This window comes from Aulonocara stuartgranti (assembly GCF_965226115.1).
Source record: "Aulonocara stuartgranti genome assembly, chromosome: 15".
NCBI classification, from domain to species: domain Eukaryota; kingdom Metazoa; phylum Chordata; class Actinopteri; order Cichliformes; family Cichlidae; genus Aulonocara; species Aulonocara stuartgranti.
The window spans coordinates 2586706-2608547 of record NC_138951.1 but is presented as its reverse complement, the minus strand read 5'-3'; the positions used below and the strand labels follow the sequence as shown (position 1 = coordinate 2608547).

General features: G+C 43.5%; 1 protein-coding gene across 3 annotated transcripts in view; it reads left to right on the top strand.

Annotated features, from left to right (window-relative positions):
* nrxn3b (neurexin 3b) overlaps window positions 1–21842 on the top strand; it is a 324595-nt gene that overhangs the window by 230303 nt on the left and 72450 nt on the right. For all 3 annotated transcript variants that reach the window (XM_082505625.1, XM_082505627.1, XM_082505626.1), the window contains one exon: window positions 9897–10078. In XM_082505625.1, the coding sequence (XP_082361751.1) occupies window positions 9897–10078 (182 nt within the window). The remainder of the gene's footprint in view (window positions 1–9896; window positions 10079–21842) is intronic.

Sequence of the window (21842 nt, the reverse complement as noted above, 5' to 3'; positions counted from 1 at the left end):
AAACAGAACTAGCAAAATCCATTTGCTGCCGTGGTTTGTTGACATCATGTGAAAAATAACTCTGCAAAACTGTCTGAGTCACTGGAAGGGTCTGCTCTTTATTCAGCCAACATGTCTCAGCAGAGGGCCTTTATCATCTATGCAGTAGGGATAAACAGCCCTATCTGTTCACCAGGAGAAGATGGACCACAAAGAAGCTTAATAACAGAACCGTCTAATGCAATGTTCATCAGTATAAATTAAGATTATGGCTTGGATAAAATGGTAGCATTTAATGACACAGTTTGTCTTGTAAACAAGCTTCTAGGTGTTTAAGTGTCACTAACCAAAATGCGCTGTATCCTAGAGTTCTAATAAAACATTTGGGACACTTCCTTCCATTTCCACTGAGCTTGTGCAAATCCATTTATTTATTTTCTTAAATAATACTTTCAAAGGCATCAATAATTGTGAGGCCATTAGTTTGTGCACGAGGCGCAAAATAGGTTATACCACTCATCCTGATAATTAACTGCAAAGGTCTCCTTCGTTTTATTAAATAACTACAAAGGAAATCTGGAGTTAGGAGGCAAGCTTTGGAGACCATGAGTCCTTAAAGCGCGTCTCTCTATTCCACCCTCCTCTTTCCCAAATGAATCATATCAGTGCCATTTCAAAATAAGTTCATCACGAAATATCAGATCACCGCATATTTTGACTGGGTATTTTATGAAAACTATCTTTTCTTTTAATGAGTTCCTGTTTGTCTCTTGTTATCCTGCCTTTTAATTAACTTGGTTTTCATCTTAGCCCTGATTGAATGACTGAAGCCAATGCACAGTGTGAATCCATTCTAACGGCCAGTGGGGGTTAGGAGGCACCTTAGTTGGTTTCCAAAAGGACTCTAGGTGCAGAGAAGTATATGAGAAGAAAATGACTACACTTCTTGCCTAGTTTAATACCTCATGCCACTAGCTGGGACCACAGCCTCACTCACATTTGACAGCATTTTAATGGATAATGGCAGGTGGAGTAAGCATGAATTGGAGCTGTGGTTCGGAGAAGGACTCTGAGGACTGGTGGCAGCTCCTGAGCCCGTGCATACTCCCATGTACTAATGAGAGGTGGATGAATTAATGAATTGGGGAAAAAAGGAGGAGGCGGAGGACATATATAGACAGAAACAGGAGGGAAGTGTATGAGGTATGGTCCCACTCCTGAAATTCAGATGAGTTTTCTCCGATTAGTGCTGCTCCAGTTTGTTTCTGGTCTCAATTCCTGGTTTTCAACACGTGACACGATGACGATGATGATGTTTTTACGCCACAGCAGCTACACAGGTCTGTCATATACAGTGTAATTATCCAAATTAGCTTTTCTTTTTCCACTAAAGGGCAGCACACAAAAGTGTAAAGTCTCAACTTTAGCCACTCCTTGGACAAAAAGTTTGCAAAAAGTTCAGAAACGAGTAAATGTGTCCAACTGGGGTTTGAGTCATAAAGGCCTTAGGATAAGATCAGTGGATAAAGTTGCAGTGTTGTATTTATGTATCAGGGCCTTTCAGTTATTGCAGAGAAAAGGGGAGAGAGAGACAGACACAGGCTTTTGCAGAGTGAGGGCGAGTGGAGCTACGGGCTCTCTCGTGAAGTCAAGACAGACAGGCTGCACTGCCCTCTGGGGAAGATTCAATTATAAATGATGCTTCCACTCGGAGCCATCTTGGATTCCCTTATTCTTCAGGAGGTCTTCTTCACCTAATCCTCGCCAGGGTTCGGTGTGGCCTGTCTCTGAAGTGATATGCCTCACACACATTGCGTGTCATGCATTATGAATGATGGGAAGGAGACGCTCATATCCTAATTTTCTGAGAGCGGCGGGAGCGTCAACACCGGATCCGACAGAACGTTAATATTCACCATGCAAAAGCACGGCATTCAGGTTGTACAAAGCTTTGGAGAGAGATGTCACGACTATTTATTAGTGATATTTTTGTGACTTTGAGCTCCTACAAGCTGACTTGGCTCCGCCTTTGCCGTCCATCTGACGGTGTCAGCCTGTCTCCAGCATCCTTCCGCATCTTTCCTAGCTCGTACCTCCTCTCCTTTCATCTCTCCACAACGTCGCTCTCCCCTCTCTAAAAAAACCCCCACTGGTGGCAGTGAGCAGCATTAGAGTCAGCAGACAGGTCTTCTTTGTAGCCTAGAGAGCTGTGTAGATCTCAGCTGCAACCCCACCTCCTCCCTTTCTCCCTGCTCCCCCAGCCTCTGAAATCCTCTTCAGACCCCCTTCCCGCTTCCCCTTCCTTTTACAACCAGAGAGAATAGGAGCTGACATCTCCAGAGAACCGAGAAAAAAAATCATTTAAAGCCCTTCCTCTCTGTCCGCTTGCCGCTACAACAGAGAGGAGTGTCAGTAATGCAGCAGGAGGAGAGGCAAGAGGGGGTGGGGGGGTAGGAGGGTGAGACTGGCTGGTTTCGCGGTAATGAGAGGGGAGTTGTTATGGCTCAGCTTCTGCTGTTCAAGACTGTGTGTATGTGTGTGTATTTTCACTTCTGTGTACTCACATTTGCACCTTTGCAGTGTTGCATGAATCTGAAGTGAGGCTACATGACTGCTTTGTTAATGGGTGTCAGCGAGTCGATCTTCCCGTTCTTCTATAGCGATCTGAGGATGCTTTGACATGCCTGTGAGTAAGGAGCCAGTGTTACAAAGCCTTTTCCTGTTGCTCAGAGAGAGTGGGGGTGGAGGGGCTCGGATCATCTCGGGTTCCCATCGACACCGCTTGACTCTCTCTCTCTCCATCTGTGTTTTTCCTCCCTTCTCCGTGTCTTGCCTCCTTCCCTCCCTCCTGCAGCAAAAAGTGACTCTTTCCCCACTCGCTCCCCGTTCACCATCTCCACATGTTGTCGCTTCTGCCACAACCACACGATACAGATGGCAAATCAAGCTGTTCGTCATGGAAATATGTCAAGTATGTCCAATCAAGGGTGACAAGAACGGGAAACTTTTTGATTGAGTCCTTTTACTTCCTGTTGTGTTGTTGGAAGTACTCGTTCGGGGTTTATTGTTGTAGTTATGTTAGTAAAAGGAACAAAGTCAGGAAAGTAGCAAAGGGTTGGTGATTCATTAGGATCTGGTCAGATTTGCAGACTAACACTGGGTAACATGTTCATGTTACAGCTGAGTTATATGTTATTATAGTAAGTACCTGTATATACAGGTATGGGTTTCTGTTATTATGCTGTGTCCCATGAGTGTGAGAAAGTGTTTCTCATAAATTAGCAACAGAGTGAACAGTGGGTTATACAAGAAACAGTTGGTCCTAAACTTCTAAATTGAAATTGAGTTTGAGTGATTTATCTGCAAAACCAATATATCTGAAATAATAAGTATCCGATAAAATGGTACTGATATCATATCATTCATATCATATGTTCATTTCTAAGCCTGTGAAGTGGCAGATCTATAAACATTTGAAAGAGATGGAAGAAACACCCTTCAGCTGTGTTATTAGTGTTGACTGTTGCATGGTGTGTCCACCAGAGGGCACTCTGCAGCATCCCCTTTGGCATCATGACTTTTGGATGTTACCGTAACGACGACAAACTGAGTTTAACTGAGTTATCTGCCACTCGTTGTGACAGTAAAGCAAAATGCATTTCAAACTGCATTCATTTAATATCTTAGTGAGGTGACATAAATTGCTGCACATAACAGAAGTTACAGAAATTTTATGTGTTTCGTTAGTCTGAAAAAATCAACTGTCAGATTTACTGCACCTGGTATCGGTTCTAAAAGTCCTGTGTCAGTCAGGCTCTACTTGACAACAAATTAGATAACTGATAAATATTCTTCAAGCAAATCCTTCACTGGTCGCACCTCCGGTGTGAAGATGTGATGCCTGGAAAAAAAGGTGAAAAAGAGGCAGCTTTTTTTTTGATTTAACACACTAAATAACTTATAAGTTGACACACAAATCAGCAAAATAAGAGAAAATCAAAAACATTTTGGCCACACTTCCACAGACACTACACAGAGCACAATATGTTCCTGTTTACCCTCCTGATGTTGCAGCTTCTTCTCCCACAGCTGCGCTCCATCAGAGCTGGCACCAACAGCCACCTCCAACATAACTGGCACTAGCGCTAAATCCCACCGCAGCACAAAGGCCTCAGTTTCCCTTGGCGTTTTTTGGGCAAGTGTAGTACTATAACTGTAGTTTTGACTGTGGAGCTGCTGCCCAGCGGCTCAGACTTTATCATCTTGGCTGCTGGTGCAACTTCGCAGCCCAAGCAGAAGCTGCCTAAACCTTGGACTCACTGCGCTGCATTTGTCAGTTTAGCCTGGCTCATAAAGTTAGAATATGACTCTGACAAAATGTTATACAATGCAGAGCAAGCTGTACAATGCTCTGTACGTACTGTGTACACTGGGAAATAACTCTGTAGGCCATTATCGCCGTTTGTACTGGTGCTTCATATTTTTTCAGCCAGCTTTTTTGACATTTATGTACGTTTCTTTAAGAATACACACAAAAGCCGTCCTCCCTGTCCATAGCAGAGCCCAGAACACGCAGCACACATAAAGTTTAATTAGTCTGAATTATTAGAGTTTTAAAGAGCGATATTGCTATAAGCAAAATATGGTGGAAACCTTACATCTTTTGTTTGTCACAATCCCAACGCTTTGTGGGTCTTTACAGCTTGCTGTTTGCACATGCATCATAATACAGCTCTGGCTGCGCGGGTAAAACCACTTTGTGCTATATATGCTCAGTCCATTCTGTGTCTAGTTTTAGCTTTTCCCTGCTTCCATTACCCCTGGTTTTTGGCGCGTGAATCCATATAGTGCGGTAATGCTACAGCTTATTATAACGGGGAAACAGACAGTGTAAATCATTCGAGGCTGCCTGTTTCCTTTACGTAGCCGTTCTTCACGACACACCGCCCTTCATCCATCATGTTCTGCATTTTTTTTGTTCGGCATTGCTCTTGAGAGATGAGACACATGGCCACCGTGTGTGATGACAGCAGAGACACATGCAAACACGCACACACCGGCCGCCACAAAAGTCCTTTAAAGCACAACAACACACACACACACACATAGGTATCGCTGTAAAGCATTTTAGCTATTTCCTCTAAGCTTACTTCTGGCAGCTGATTGAGGAGCGGCGGGGAGAAGGAGAACGTTCAATCATTAGTCCTCCTCTCACTCTATCCCAGAGGGGAGAGGCAACAGTTGGAAATATGAATTATGAAATGATAAGAGGTTGTAAAATGGAGATAAATCCCAGTGATTACACAGCTCAGTATCTCACAATTTGATTCCTCTGCCAATGATTCTTTATTGTCACTGTGTGAAGGACAGCAAGCCTAATAATTCCCTATGTATGAAGCACAGCAGGGGAAAGTATTGTAATGATAGAGTTCTTTTGAACATGATTGAGGAGGCAATTACATTTTGCATCTCACTTCCAGGATGTTTTTTGTTTTTTTTTTTGAGCTCCGCTTTCTTTTCTTCGTTCTCCGATGGCAGAAAATTCGACCACATCAAACCGTGTTTGTCTTCTTTCTCCATCCCCTGGGGTGCCAGTGCTGCAGAAAGCCCAAGAGATAACAAGGGGAAAAACATAAAAGCACATAAACAAGACACACACACACAGCAAGGAGAAAGGAGAGAAAATGTGTGCACTTGCAGACGTGCGCATGTGTGTGTGTGCATGCTTTAAGACTCACACTGGTCTATGCAAATGACTCTGAGCGTGCATGTGTGCACGCTTGCACAAAGAGTTGGAGTTTAGAGCATTTACCCGCTGCAGTTGTGTGTGCCTTGTGGGTAGCTGGTAGTGCCACCTTCCTCTTAGTGGTGTCTAACACACATGCATGCAGCACACACACACACTCCCAGTACTCCATCCAACTTAATCTGAGAGAGAAAAAAGCTCGACTAGCACCTCGCCCTGGCTTTTACTGTAGGTCTGCTGCCTCTAAATAGAGGGTTTTATCACAGCATGGTGTGAAGTCTGAATACAACCAATATAACCGACATGCATCACGGCAGCTGCTCCGCTCCTTTTGCTCCTTTCCAGATATCATTGCTGGCTGCTGAAGTTCATATGTGCATGTAGAAGACAGACAGAGTGGAGCCAGAGCAAAATTCTCTTGTTGAGGTTGAAACAGGGAATTGAGAATTCCAGCGTATTCCCCTCATTTCTCCCCACACTGGTCAGGTGCATTGAAAGCAGTGACCTGCAGTGATTTCTGGCTCTGTGTGAAAATCCTGTGTCCTCCTCCCTTTTCTCCCTTCATCCCTTTAGTTTTGTAATGTCATGTGGGGGCTGAAGGACAGAACATAGCTCTGTCCTGCAGACAGGTGTCCTGACCTTCTGTCTGCTCTTCCACGCCTCAGGGGACCTCTGTGAAATAGAGGCCAAGGCTTTGACCTAGTCTCTACAGTTTGTCTCTAAACGGAGCCATGCTGCAGATGCAATGAATCACAACTCCTAGGGAGCAGCGCATTAGTATGTGGCCTTTATTTTCACAGCTATACTCCCTCCATAGGTTTTGGGGGTGTTTTTGCTTGTTTTCTTTAAAGAGAAATCGTTTGAAAAATTCAGCATTGGTCATTTTTCTTGTTTCAGAGATCTTCTTATGTCCAAGTCAATGTAGCACCAGTGTGTTACAATTAGATTTCAGATGGCCTCCCTCCAGTACCCAGTGGCCATAGCAAGATTGCATTATTCAAAGCTGGAGATGAAAGTCCCCTCTGATAGACTAAAATAACGCTCTCTACAGTCTGTACTGTGTGTAGATTTGATTCCTTTGATGATATTTCCCCTACAGTTAGCTTTTCACCAGGCTTCGTGGCTGTGAAAGCCCATGTGTGTATTTTACACATCATTTCTGCTATTTATTGCTTATTAATCCTCCAACCTTGTAAGCACTGATGGAGGGAGGGGGGGGGGAGTTGTGGCCAAAAGTGATGGCTCATCTCTTAGAGAATGCCAAGAATGAGCACAGCATCAGAAGAAATAGTCTGTGGTAATTACAAGGGAGAAAGGAAAGGGACATTGGAATAGTTGGAGCGCGCTGAAGTGAGGAGGACTTTCAGACATTTCCAAGAAGCAGAGAACAAATTAGCCTGCTCATCACCTCTTTTATGCAGCCGAGTGAATTAAAATCCTAGATGCTGTCTCAAAATCTTTGTTGCATTGTTACCAAGAAAATCAAGGCGAAAATCGGTGCACCTGACCCTCACTTTGGTGTTTTGATCGGTCTTAAAATGCTTGCTGGCTGAAGTGAATATAAGAAATCAACATTTTCATTGCACTCAGACAACTTTCCCAAAAACAGAGACCCAGAAACGAAAAAACATTGAAGATTATTGTTCCTTAACAGTTTGCAGGACAGGTAAATGTCCGAGGACGTTTTAGTAAAGATATCTGAGAGCATGAGTGTGAAAATATGCTAGAAATGTTATAACACGCCATCGCTTACCCCTCCGCCCTCTAATTAGTCTCTTTGCAAAGCTGCTGAAATTTATATTGGTGCTCAGTACATCCACACTTAAATGGAAAGTCCCAGCAGCTCTAGCTTCAGTGAAATTATTCAAATCAAAGTCTTGACCTTGGAAATGTAGCGTAACAGTCACACAAATCTTTTTTTTCCCTTCATATGAGTATCAGAAATGATGCCATTCCCAGTACTCTTGCATGCATAGGCTGTTGATATGCAGTGGACTTCCTCTGCGTGTGGAAATGCAGCTGGTGCAGTCTGGGCCCCGGCAGGTTGTTAGGGAAATGTGCTACATCTCGGCGATCTCGGGTTCTTTCTCTTCTCTGTACTTGTGCAGATAATCACCCACTTGTGTGACTGAAAATGTGAGAAGGCATCATGTTCCCAGTGTTTGTGCGAATGCGCACGTGTTTGCACACTTTTAGACTGCATCACGATGTGCATTTATGTCTCCGTCAGCCCGCCCGCTCTGTGTGTGTGTGCGTCAGCCCGTTGTGCGTGTGGCAGCCTGTGTGTACTTCATGCTGAACATTGTCTTCTTGAAACACTAAGCAAATCTCCTCAATGTGATAATTGGCTCCCCGGGGTGCTTGTATCTTTGCTGCTCATCATCATCATCCCCTCCAAAAAAAACGAGTGTGTGCTAGATGAGATAGGCGAAGTTTGCTCGTTTGCCGGGGAAACTGATCCCTAGTCTGCCCGAACTCTTTTGGCAAGAAGAAACTTTGAGGCGATGAGACAGTGCAGCCAGATCGGGTGCAACCTGGCTGCAGGCTGCTGTCTGCCGCCTCTCGTAGCATCAGGGGCTTGTTTTCTGATGCACTGCAATGGGTGAAATATGCTATTTGAGGCAGGTGATATGCTCAGTAGTTTCATCTGCAGTAAAGTCTCTGACAGAAGCTGAATGATTTTATCACTTCTGTTCAGGAAAAATAAAAATATCTGCGTTAAAACCGTCCGTTTATGATTATTAGCTATACGGAATGAGGCGGATTATTCGAGGCTCGGTGCACGGACGACCTTCGCTGGTGGTTTGCAGTGCTGGCGCCTGAGTTGTGTAAAATACAGACCTGTTTGTGTGCCTGAAGGCAAATAGAGACGCTCATCTGGTCACTAGAGTCTCTCCCTCTTTTTTAGTCCCTCTCATCCATATGTTCTTGGAGTCCCCAGGGTATTATAGACCACAGAGCAGATTGTTGGCCGCTTCATTGGGGAAACAGCGAGACAGCTGGGCACCCATCACACGGCCAAACAGATGTTCAGGTGACTTGCAGAGGAAGTGAATGGAAAAGAGAAATGGCGAGGGGCGGGAGGTGATGCGGAAGAAAGGGAAGCCGAGAGTTGATGGAGGCAGCAAAAAATGAATTAATACATTGATGCCAGAACTCCGAGACTTCATTAGGAATCCAGCGTAGCCCTCTGAGGTGGGCCACACGCTTTCCACTCTCCTTAGGCCACAGGAACCCGTTTTCTCCCATATTGATTCACCTACTAGACTATCTGCTGCAGGTCTAATGCCTCAGATCTCCCGATTATCTTTGGCTAAATGCGGACGAGACGGCTAAGCGGCTCAGGGAATCAACGCTTTAATTCAAACTCACCTCAGGGAATATTCAAAAGTTGGAACTGAATCCCACCCTGAAAACAAATAGCTTTGGTCTTTCTTGCCAGTTTCACATAATGATAAAAAAGGAAATCCACAAACAGTTTTCACAGATTCTCTGGCTGAGGGCCGAGCTTGATCCAGGCAGAGGCTCTAATCTGACACAAATCTGCATATACATATATATATATAGATAGATAGATAGATAGATAGATAGATAGATAGATAGATAGATAGAATTCCCTACTGGTACTGACTCCTTTTTTTCAACACTGCATTTGTCAAATTAAACCAGACAAAAGTTCTTCGATCCCCCTCAGTCCCCCTTCTCTACTTTCTTGGGCCAACCTTTGTTCTTTGGTTGCAGGTTTCATGTATAATACATGAGGATTGGGAGACTTATCTGTTTCTGGCCATACCGGCTGTAATTCCCTGGGAAGGGGCTATATTTAAGAGCTGGATAGGTCATAGATGGCGTCAGGGGAGCAGCTGACTTCTACCCGAAAGGTGGCGGTGGCTGAATAGCATTAAAATCCTAAAATAGAACTCGACACAGTTACATTGTTGCCCCGGCGAGGAAGCTGTAATGGAATTACCGTAGATTTAGCCCCTAATGGAAGAAGCGTTAATCCAGTTTTGTCAGAAACGTGTCTTGTTTGTGACAACACGCTGCTCCCTGGCGTCTAGTTAGTCTCTGTTTGTACATCACAGATTTCAGTTTTCACCTCTTTCTATCTGCCTCTATTTATCGTACGACAAATCTAATTCCTGTTGTTGTTGTTTTTTTATTTCCACAGCTGGCACGACCTACATCTTTGGCAAAGGAGGGGGTCTGATCACATACACGTGGCCCAATAACGAGAGGCCAAGCACCCGGACGGACCGGCTAGCCGTGGGCTTCAGCACGACCATAAAAGATGGCATCCTGGTCCGCATCGACAGCGCCCCACGTCTGGGTGACTACATCATGCTCCACATTGTATGTATTATTCTTGTCTATTCAAAATTCAGTGTGTTTCAAGTGTTTAAGGCATTACAACCAAGGTGATGACCACAAACAAACCTCCGATTCATTCCTTTCCTTGTGGCAATCTTCAGGCAAAATTCATCCCACAGTGCTCCGAATGATTTATACGCACGATGTAGACCCAGTGAGGAAAAAAAACCTTACTGCTCTACTCGAAGTCTTTGCTCATCCAGAATAACCCCACTTCTCCACCACAGTCAGGCTAACTCCCAGCATCTCCATACCTATATATACCTCTGTGCGCACACACACACACACACACACACACACACACACACACACACACACACACACACACACACACATGTTGGAGAACCATAGGAAACTGCGATTTGGAATTCTCAGCCAGTCGACTGTGCACCCGTGCAGCATCTTAATACTTTCACATCGCGACCTTGCATTTGGCTCGTTTACATAAGCATTACGCATTTACATAATCATCAACAGCAGCTTGATGAATGCAGTGTGGAATCACTGCAGCGAATGCATGTAGAGGTAGTGTGGTCGGGAAAAGGGACGAGTAGCTGGTGACGCAAAAAAAATACAAATAAATTAAGAAAGAAAAAAAAAAGATGCGATGATGAGGAGGAGCTACAGTTGCTAAAGCAGATTGAAAGTCTTTTTCTTCTTAAAGAGCTCCCCTCATCTCCTGAGTGCTGGCCATGTGGTGCAGAGAAGCAGCCATCTGCTCTGGAAAGATGAGGGCCAACAACGAGCAGTTTGGAGCTGCCTTTACAGTATAGAGAGATAGGAGTGTGTGCACGTGTGTGTGTTTCCTTGTGCGCACAGGTGAGAGAGGAAGTGGAGTGGCACAGGCAGAGGGAAAATAAAGACGTAGAGTGGGTTGCGAGGGTGATGTGGGACATGCCTCCCTGCGTGGTTCTAACTGATTGGGTAATTGCAGGAAACTCTAAAGGAAGGAAAAGGGATGCATTTTTAATTCTGCTTTTTAGATATGGTGGCACAGCTAGCCAAGCAGGGTATCTCGCATAATTTGGCTGCGAGTCATTGGGCGATGAATGTCTTCGTTCCTCCAGTCTAACGCGCTAATGAATTTATTAATAGAAAGAAAAGCAACTGGAGACTTCACCAGTTCATTCAGAGAGGCAGCGTGTTCTGAACACAGTGTCGGTTCTAGCTGCTCGCGTGGGCAACACTGCAAATATTTCAGATGATTTATTGACAGCCAAGGGTGTACAAACAAAGTGGGTTTTGTTTAATATTAAAAATGATTGTTGCCTTTAGCTATAGAATAGTTGGCAAAAAAAATGCTCCATTACAGAGCAGAAAGCCGATGAACAAAGCGAGGCTTTTTGTTCGGCTGTGAGCTCGGTAATCGGCGTTGTCAGGAATAATCCTCTGCATGATCTCACCTCTAACGACTGCTGTTGTTACAGGGAAGCATAGATTATCATTTGCCTCACACTTTGAACTCCTCGTATGTGCAGTTGTGGGAGTATCAGAGACCCTCCTGTCTCAGGGAGTTGTGTACGTGTAGTAGAAATGCTTAGAAATTGAGATTTGTTATTAAATAATATTTCCTAATGACAGATATAACATCTTTGCTGTTAGTGTTTTTCATTTCGCAGTAACTCTGGAGGAAAAGGTTACGGGCTTTTTGCCTGTCGATTCTGGATTTATGTAGCTTCATCTTTACGGTTTATTAGACCGCTTCCTCAAAGGAGCGCGCTCTCTTGTCAGACTTTAACGTCTTTTCGATGACAGGATGTGGTCAACAAAAAGTAAAATAGCTTTTGTAGTTTTCTACTCCAGTTTTCTAACTGTGCAAAAGTCTTGAGCCACATATTTTCATCCATGGAAATGCAGAATACAAGGCGAAGGACAGAAGTCAGTATTTGGTATGCCCAACTTAATTCTTTACCACAGCTGGAACGCTCTCATGCAGCTTTCTTGTCTTTTCTTTAAGTAGAACTCAGGATTAGTTCTCCAGGCTTCTTGAAGGACATTCAAAGCTGTTCTTTGTTCTATTCTATGATCCCGCACTGCTTCACTAATGTTGAGGCCAATCGATGACTGATGGCGTTCCACACTGATGGTTTTTTATTGAAGCCGTCGCCAATCAGATGCTTTCCTACGGAGCCCCGCAGGGGACATGGGAGAAAAAAAATTAAGACGGACTTTTGCGAGATTTCGCAAAAGTTTTAGCCGCATTCTTCGAAGCCGACCGGGAGGTCGAGGCACGATGTGCCGGGAGAGCGGTGTTCCTCCCGGCTGTAGTAGGTCTCGACCTCCCGTTAGCTTCGAGATGGTGGGTGTCAGATCTCCGAAAACGTCGGAACACTTTTGCAAATATGTGATGTCTTGTAAACCGAGCAGGTATCAACTACAACTACATTCACGCCTCAAAATATCTTAAAAGTGTATTTTGTGACCCAGAAAGAGTAATATTACAACTAAGTAGCTGCCGCCATTGTTGGAATTCAACTTTTGCGAGATCTCGCAAAAGTCCGTCCTTATTTTCTCCCATGTCCCCTGCGGGGCTCCGTACTTTCCAGGTGGCATGATGGAGTGAACTCTGATGATACTGTTTTTCTGTAGACCCGCGCTATTGTATCTCCCTCCTGACCTCCTCCAGACATACTGATGATGATTTAAACCACAAATTTAGATTCATCATTAAATAAGACCAGTTACTGCTGATTTTGAGTCCAGCTTTTCAGTTTCCACCATTCCACTGACACCGTTTCCGATGAGCAGATGGATCAACTGAAGGACTGGAGGCATCTCTCAGGTCCTTCATCTCTCTTAAGAACATGACTTTCAGATACTGAAAGCAGCAGATGCAGTTTTTCAGCCCTGCTACATCTTCCTTTGTCCTCCATTTGCCCATTTTCCTCATTTTTAAGGACAAACTGCACACCATGCTGAGATGTGAGCTTTTAGCTAATACCTCTTTGGGAATGACGTTCTTGCTGCAAATTCCAATTTTATCTTTAGGAATTTTGGTAGATTCAGCTGCAGAAATGGGAAAGAATGACCCGTTTTTATGACTGACTAATATTAAAGTCCCTAAAAATACAGTTTCACACTGGTTCTTTAATAAGTTATCTGTTATGTGACACAACACTGGTTCATCCCTCGAGTTCGGTGTGTTTTTATGCTTGAATAATTTGTAGGTCAGTGTTAAAGGGCTCAATAATCAAGACTGCAACTTAACTATCGCTCAAGACCTTCAAAATTACAAGTAAGTCTGACTCAGACTTGGAAGCAAAATCTAAAGAAAACAGGGGTGGCTCAGGACTTTTACAGTTTACTGTAAGTGAAGGATCATAAACAGCGTGAGTGTTTCTCTGACCTTGATTTTAACGCATGTGTCTTCTGCTTTCAGCGTAGATAAAACAGCACACATTGCATTTTCTCTGCAGAGCCCAGAGCACTGAGACAAAACAGGCATCTTGAGGTGAGACCTAATCACAGACTCCCTCCTTAGTCTTCCTCTCCCTTCTTGCTTTCTTCATTATCTCCTTTCCGTGATTAGCTTACGGCTTGTTTGGCAATCATGAATTAAAATACTGATTGTAGTGTTTACATTTTAACCGCTAAGAACAACTGCGTGCTTGCTTTGAAATGCGAGGAGCAATTTGGCATAATTTTGGGAGGTGAGTGCGACATTTTACAATCGCCGGTAGCTCATTTAGGAGTTCGTCTGACGCGAATACAAAGAGTAAAACAGACGAGAATCCTTGTCAGCTTCATGTTGATAAGATAAAAACTGTCATATCATCCTGTTTGAATCGCAGATGACTTTTAGGTGCAAGACAAGTCAAATCTGGCTTGTGATAAGACTGCAGTGAGGTAGTAGTAACACACGTATGTGGGTACATGAGGTGCACATTAAAGTCACACGCGAGCAGAAGAACTTTCAGCCGTGGGCCAGATATATGATGGTTGTGTCACACAGTTTCTCTCTAGAGACTGTTTGAGTGCAGCTGAAGATTACCCACGATGTAACACACACACAGGCTCAGCATCAAAGAGTGAAATGCTTCAGAATCTCACCCGCACTGCATTTCTTTATGCCGAAAATCATCATTACAACAGCAGCGTCCACAGACAGACAATTAATGGCACAAAGTTAAAGAAGCTGCCTAATAGACGTTGACAAAACCTGTTTCTTTCTCTTTACAGCGATGACTCGGCAGGTGGTAACTGTTGTTAAAGGCTGGAATTTCAAAACTGTCAAAATATTGTCTGGATGTTAAAGGAAAAACATCCCAGTCTGCTGCTTTGAAGATGCAGTCTCACATCGTCTGTTTTAATCATTAGTGACTGCAAAAAATAAGACAGACGTTATTAATTCAGCCACTAGTAATTTACATACACATCATGTTCTTCAAAGTGGTATTCTGCTGTGTAAGAAGTTAAAGGGGACCTATTATGCTTATTTCCACTTGCATGTTTTTCATTCTTGAACTGCACAAGAGCTCACAGCTCTTATATGATGGAGCCTCTCAGTTCATCCACTGTCGTTGCTTCCTCAGCCTGTGGGCCACCTTTTCTCTGATTGGCTCTCCTCAGTAGACAGAAAGTCTGACCACATTAGGGCCGTCACCTCTCACTGACATCATACACAGACAGGAGTACAAACACCTGTCTGAAACAAGGTGTTTAGAGCAGTCTGAAGCTTCTGGCTCGCAGGAATTACTGGCACAGCCGCTGACCTCATTATTTGAAAACCAGAGAGAAGTCCAGGTCTGCGTTCTGATTACACGACACAACAAACACACTGTGCTCAGGCACCACAGGCATTCTTTGTTTTCTCTCCGACATTGTTCAAATACTACGGCGCGAGTGAGCCGAAGCCTGGTTAATCACGACTCGGCCGAGCCCGGATAAACTCGCTTGGGTGGAGTTGCTGTAGGTGACAAGTTGGAGTTGTGCGAAGCTGAAATTGAAAACGATCCATCAGGCTTCATGTCTGGCAGCTCTTTTGGTTTCTAATCAGGGGAGGAAAGGTACAGTAAGGCACCTGACGAGATAAATGCAAATGTATGTTCAATGCAAAATCATTACGGTGAAAAAAACAAATTACAAGTTCAGACATTTAAGTATTGACTGATCTCAGAGGCTTCTGTTCGAACCATAAAATTAGTCTTAGTAATGCTGACATTATTATTTGTTTGCTTTCTCCAACTTTGAGCTTGACAATTTTTTGTGATAACAGTGACGGGCTCCATAAAATGCCTCAAACACATAGACGTATGCTCCAGATGCGTACCAGATGTCACCAAGCACATGCAAAACACCTATATCCCGCCACCATCCATCATCCTCACTCCCTCAGAAAGATTCACCAACCAGCCAGCCTCGTCTCATCTAATGAAGAAACGGCACATGGAATTCCATTACCCACTTGAGTTTTCCCCTCATGCTAATTCACTGGGAGAAAAGGTGCGACTGCTGGATAATTGAAAACCCCAGTGCAGGCACTCAGTCACAAGATGCCGACCGGGATGAGTGGCAATGGATGGTAAATGCACCAGAGCGGTGTGTGCTTTTGCAATATACACGTGCATGTGCAAATACATACACCTTTATTGATTTCATGCAGGAGAACAGTCCATTCAGTTTTACACACTTTGCACATCCATCAGGTTTGTGTTTCTGTGTCTAACAGTGTCTCTTTGCCTCCTTCCGTCTCCTTGTGACAGAGCTAACGTAAGATGTTGGATGTGTACCTGTGTGCATCAGCGCGTATAGGGCCAGCAATGTATCGCTTCTATCAAGTTACTCTTGGCCCGGCAAGGAAAGATAGATATTATCTTGGTTACGGTTCACGGCCTCTGATAACATTACAGCTTCTTATTTTACTTTGTATTCCACCATTTGATTCCCTCCACGGAAATAAAGAACAGAGAAAATACACCTCGCAGCTGTTTTCACATCTATTTGCTTGGAGTACACGCAGTCAGCATTATGGTAACCTTGTTGGTAAATAAGTATTTTTATGAGGCTGAACAGCAGAGTCATTTTTATCTCCACTGCGTTATTGTTATTCATATTTTCCAGGAGATGCAGCACATTGTTTTAGCTCGTGGCTGCTGCCTAAACGCACAGCAAAAACATTATTACGAGAATATTACTGACTTTCACTTGTATCCTATGAAGTCAACATATGACACCAGATTATTAACATTACTTGGGTGAATATTTTGGGTGCTCACACCTGAAGATAGCTTGCATGCTTGCTAGCAGATAGCGTTTGGACAAACTGTCGTGTATTTATACAAAAAGAAGCTGGATTTTGAAGGAAATGAGGTATTTTGACACGATTATTTAAAATACAGGACTAGTGGCAGGCTTCTTTTGTGAACTCGTAGCAGAATTGTATGGATGATGCTGAGGCAACGCTGATGAAGCGCACAAAACAGAAGCTAGCTTTGTGTGGTTGATTTAACTTGTTAGGAGGCCAAATAGATTAGATGAATTACCTGAGCACTGTAGGCTTTATATGCACTTTATTTCCCATTATGTAGAGAGCACTAGCAGCTTCTTTTATACACTCACAGTCGGCTTTTGTTACCTCTGCTTTGGCCGTTTTCTAACGCCAACACCAGTCTGAATTTCCTTCAGCTGTTAGTCTCTTCCACGTCTTACCAGAACACTCGAATAGAGCGAGGTCATCATTAATAATTTTTGCAGCACCCGTTCTTTTATCACACTGCGCTGTATACTGTAGTGACTTGAGATGTGCTATAATATCCCATTTAAGTAATGTAGTCAGTCTTTTACTTAGCTGAATGCACAAAAATGTTAACATCAAAATATACTATAAAATTGACGAGTCTTAGCTTATTTAAATAAATTGAAATATTGATACAATGTTACTAGCACATTCACTGTGGACACATTATGCACACCTAAAGGAGCTTCTCTGCCATAGTAACGCATGTCATGAAGCTGCTGGTGCTCAGTTTTTGTGCTGATGTTAAAGCTACTTAATTGTTATTGAATAAATGTAGGTGAAACAAATGTATCCTGGAGCTTTAGCAGACTAGAAGATTATAAAATATACGTAAGGTAAAAAAAAAAAAAAAAAATCCCCCAAATCGTCCCTAAACTGACTGGCTTGGATAAATCTAGTGCTCAGTAATACGAAGGTAACATGGGACCAGGTCAAGGCTGCAGGTTTTCAGCGTGACATCAGCTTTTTGTGATTAGATTAAATGCAGTTTCATTAAGTACAATGCACAGAATAAACTAAAGTCTTAAAGGTCATACAATTACACTTTGACTCTGTGTCCCTCAGTGAGACAGACAATAATACAGAGCCATTTAATTAATTACTACCAACTGACAGCAGTGAACTCGGGGCACCGAGGGCTCCCGGGAGTCTGGGCCTCGAGGCTGCTTCACCTGCTTGCTAATCCAACCTCGTGTGCAGCGCTTACTAATGAAAAAAAACACATACGTAAGATTTTGTTGTGCGTTAAGAGAAGCGGAAAGCTGCCTACAGTGCTGCAGTGTGAATATGAATGGGCTGAAGTCACGCACGATTGCATATATTGCAAAGTACCAGGAAGTGTTTTTTTTTTTTACATGGTTTTCTGTATATTTATCGAGGGACTAACCCTGAAAACCCAATATTGTAGTGGCAGAAAATTACCAGGACTTTGATTTACTCTTGAGAGCTCTTTGCATTCGAGCTACAAGGTATCAAGTCATACGTTAAAGTACTTTTTTGTGTCCTGATTTACAGTTGTTTGCTCCGCCAGAAAAATATTTTCCCTGACATTCGTGAATTGACACAGAATAATCAAGGAACGAGGGTGGGAATGTGGTGCTTGCGGGTATTAATAATTAACAACATCAGCAGGCACCTTCACTGTGACTGAAAACACAGGAGAAAAGGATGCTCTGACACACTTAAATGCACATTACAAGGAAAGCCTTTTTGTGTCTTGTATTTTTTTTCCAAACAACACATGCATGGATACACCCAAACATATGTAACACGGGTGCTTGTACTCCTTCTTTCTCTCTTTCTGGCTCAGCACCCACATATTCACCTCGTGCCTCGCGTTCCGCTTTGGCCACGTACATGCAGAAACACGCACACGTTTCCACAGGCTCCTTCAACAAATTTTCACACCACGGCACACTGACACTCCAAACATGATACGAAGGCTCTTCAGAGACATCTGCCTGTCACTCATCCATGTCATCCAAAGGCACTTTTGGGAGAGCAGTTTATGTAGCAGACCTTCTGGTACACACACACAGACACACACCACATTTGGGAGAGCTACAGCAAGTAATAACTGCTGGGGTTAGACAAACAGGGCACAGCATTATTACAATGTACCCATGTGGTCTGTGGCCTTAGCCCTGGCCTCAGCGATGTATATTTCATGGATTAAGATGAAAAATTCAATGAGCTACAACAAACTAGTGTGCCTGCCTCGGTCTTCTTTGCTCTGTGACAGCCAAAGCCCTGGGGTATGCTTGTATTTTCACAGCTTCATGGTAGGACATGAATTCCATTCGCACTGTGATGAAGAGACAGAAGAAGAAGGAGATGAAAGCGAGGTGGAGCCGAGTGTCGCGCGCATTCGAAAATGTAAAAAGCTGATACAGGAATTTGAATGGAAATAATAAAAACTAAAGAAACAGAAAAAGTGGGAGTAAAGAGGGAGAGTTTGGGAGAGAGAGCGATGTTGGGTATTTTAGAATTCAGAGCAGGATCAGAGACAAAGTTGGCTCAGATAGGTCTCGGCACACGAGCACATTGGCTGTGAATTCGGAATTATGTGTTGCCTTTCTCTCTCGCTCTGACGCCGCCGCACCACCACCACCCGTTTTCTCCCTCTTATCTCCCACTCCTCCTTATCTCTCTCGCCCTCCCTCTCTCTTTTTCTGCACTATTGTTTTCACACTGAAGGCTAGATCGAGTGCCGGTCATTCAGCTGGCTTCAATCCGACTGCAGCGTGAATAACAGCGTTCCTAAAGCTCCCGGTACAGGTTCTACTGACTGAGGAGGTGGACAAAGTCCTTTCAGTGGCAGCCATTTCCATTTCAAAACCCTGTCCTCCTCACTAAACAACAATTTGTTATAGCAACAATATTTGAGAGTGTTCGTCCTGACACATTTTTGGGAAGATACCTTTGGTTTCTCACTCCTTCACTAAGCACTCGGTGTTAGATCTATCACAGGGCGCCTGTGGCTCAGGAGGTAAAATGGATCGTGCACCAATCCGGCGGTCGGTTGTTCGATCTCTGCCTCCTCAGGTCCACATCCTTGGGCGGGATACTCAACCCCTCACAAAGGGAAAGAATCAATCACAGTGTTAATGAATATTTGTGTATATATGTGCTTAAGCCATAGAATAAAGTGCTGTACGAATGTGTCTGAATGGCTGAAGCATCTTCTTTATGTTGTTCCACTCAGCGGTGTCAAAGGTATCTTCCTACAGCTTCATCTGTATAACATTTATAAAAAGTGATTGATGAGCTGATAACAAAAATTTAGAAAAAAAAAAGACGCATATTTCCCTCAGATCAGCTGCTTGATGTGTAAAAAGGGCGACGGTCTGCTAACTGTATGTAAAAGATGGTCATAACCACCATGTTGTCACCCTGTAATAGCGTTGTGCTTTCCCTATTATGGGAACAACATGTTTGCTTGTTTTGTTGTGTTGTGTTGTGTGTCTGTATGTAGATGGTTACAGTGTAGGATCTTCATAAACTGAAGTAAAGCTAGTGTTTGTTTCATCTTGGTGTTTTTAAACCGGACGTGAGGAGGGAGGTCTGAACCTGACCGAGACACTGAGGGATTGTAGCCCAGAGTCTAACCTGGTTTGTTGTCTGTTGACTCCATCATTTGGACTATATTTTACACATTGAACATCAGATTGTATTTAATTAGACTTGAAGCATAAGAATATGAGTAAAAATGTTTATTGTGGTCACAAACCCAGTGAGAAATATGACATCCCACCTCTGGATGTTAGTGAGAATGCTTCCTAACTGCAGCTTCACTTCTCAGTTCTGGCTCTATCTACCTTTTATACGCAGTCTACTAAGTCACAACATTTCTCCTAAAAACAAATGAATTTAATTAGCTTCACTTTCTTATATGACACAGATGCTACAGTATCTGAGATCAGAGCGCGTCACTTCAGTCGGCAGCATCCTAATTTCTTCTGTTTATCCAGCTGCAGATGCAACGCTATGCGTACTTGAACGCTGAGCGGGGATATCTTCTGACGAACACCTAATGAAAGATCAGAGGGATTTGGAGTCGACCGGGGTGTCTCTCACGCACAAGGCTAGGAGCCGTGTCAGCTCCAAAGACACTCCTAAATCCTCCCGCGAGGCTCGGCATTACCCCGTTACAGCCACTTTCTGCTCCCCCGCCGTCTCTCACCTGAGCCGTCACAGGACAAAGAGTCAGACAGAGAGTCAGAGATGGAGGGAGAAGGAGCGAGTAAAACGAAATAAAAGAAAGGGATTCACATTTAGGCAAATTGACTCTTTCGGATTATTGACGAGCAGGAGGGATGATGAATTGCAGGCCAGCTCAAGTGATAAACGTCAACATTAGAAAATAAATCTAGCGGAAAGAAGGCGAGAAGAAAAAAAAGTCTTCTGCCTTCCGTATCAGCAGCAGCGTGGCAGATTGGCTGCCTCGCAAACACGCGCACGCTCACGTGCATCCACGTACGTGCACGCTGCAAATGTATTCATTGAGGATTAAGGACCTGCTGGTATCAAGAAAAAGCTGCATGAAGTTGTTTTTTTCTCACTGATAAAAAATAGAGGGATCAAATTTGAGTGTGAAACTCACAGATGGAGTGAGAGTGAGTACCTGTGCATTTTAGAGCGTGCCAGTTTCTATTTATTTAATCCTGCCGTTATTGACTGTCACCATGACAAAGCCCTATTGACAAGGTGACAAAAAAAGACTATCACTTTTTTTAAGAAGGAAGGATCATCACTATACCAATCTATATGGATAAAAGATATTTCCTACTGGATGGCTCGTATACAGGATTATTATAAGCACTGAATCACTGAAGGTTATAGAGTTTATGCCAGAGTCATATTGATCCTCAGATGTTCTGGGTAGGCAGCGAGGCACATGGCCAAGGACATGACAGGCAAGTCTTCCATCCTCACATCTCTTGTTCTGCTCTTGCATTGCCCTCAGCCATTTTCTCTGTCTCTTCATTGTGGTGAGAAAAAAAAGAATATTTTCTATTTTTAGCCTCAGCTCCACTTCTGCAAAGCCCTCTGTCTACGTCCCAGCACACACACACACACGGACAAAGAACATTTCCTGTCAGGTCAAAGTTTTCTTTGCAGAGGCCGTGGCCCCCAATTGAGTCCAGTCTGATTGGGTGTCCATTTCTGGTGATGACCTTTTTATCCTGATGCCTGGGGACTGTGGGATGTGCATGCGTGTCGACTGGTTTGGAGATTTTCTGGCTGGTTTGAAGTTTCTCACGAAGTTTTTTTAAGGTTAGGGATCAGGGGTTAAATCAAAGAAAAACGAGAGGCAAAAAAATGCGCTGCAAAACTTTGAACTCGTTTTTAATCAATACGTGATCCTCATTGCATTCTGGTAGTTATTTTCTGGTAGAGTGCTCGAGTTTAATTTTCTGCTCTTTAAATCCAATATAAGCAACACACACACATGTGGTGGAAATATCGCAAAGTAATGTCTTGTTGTCTGAATTTGGTTAATCTTCTGGA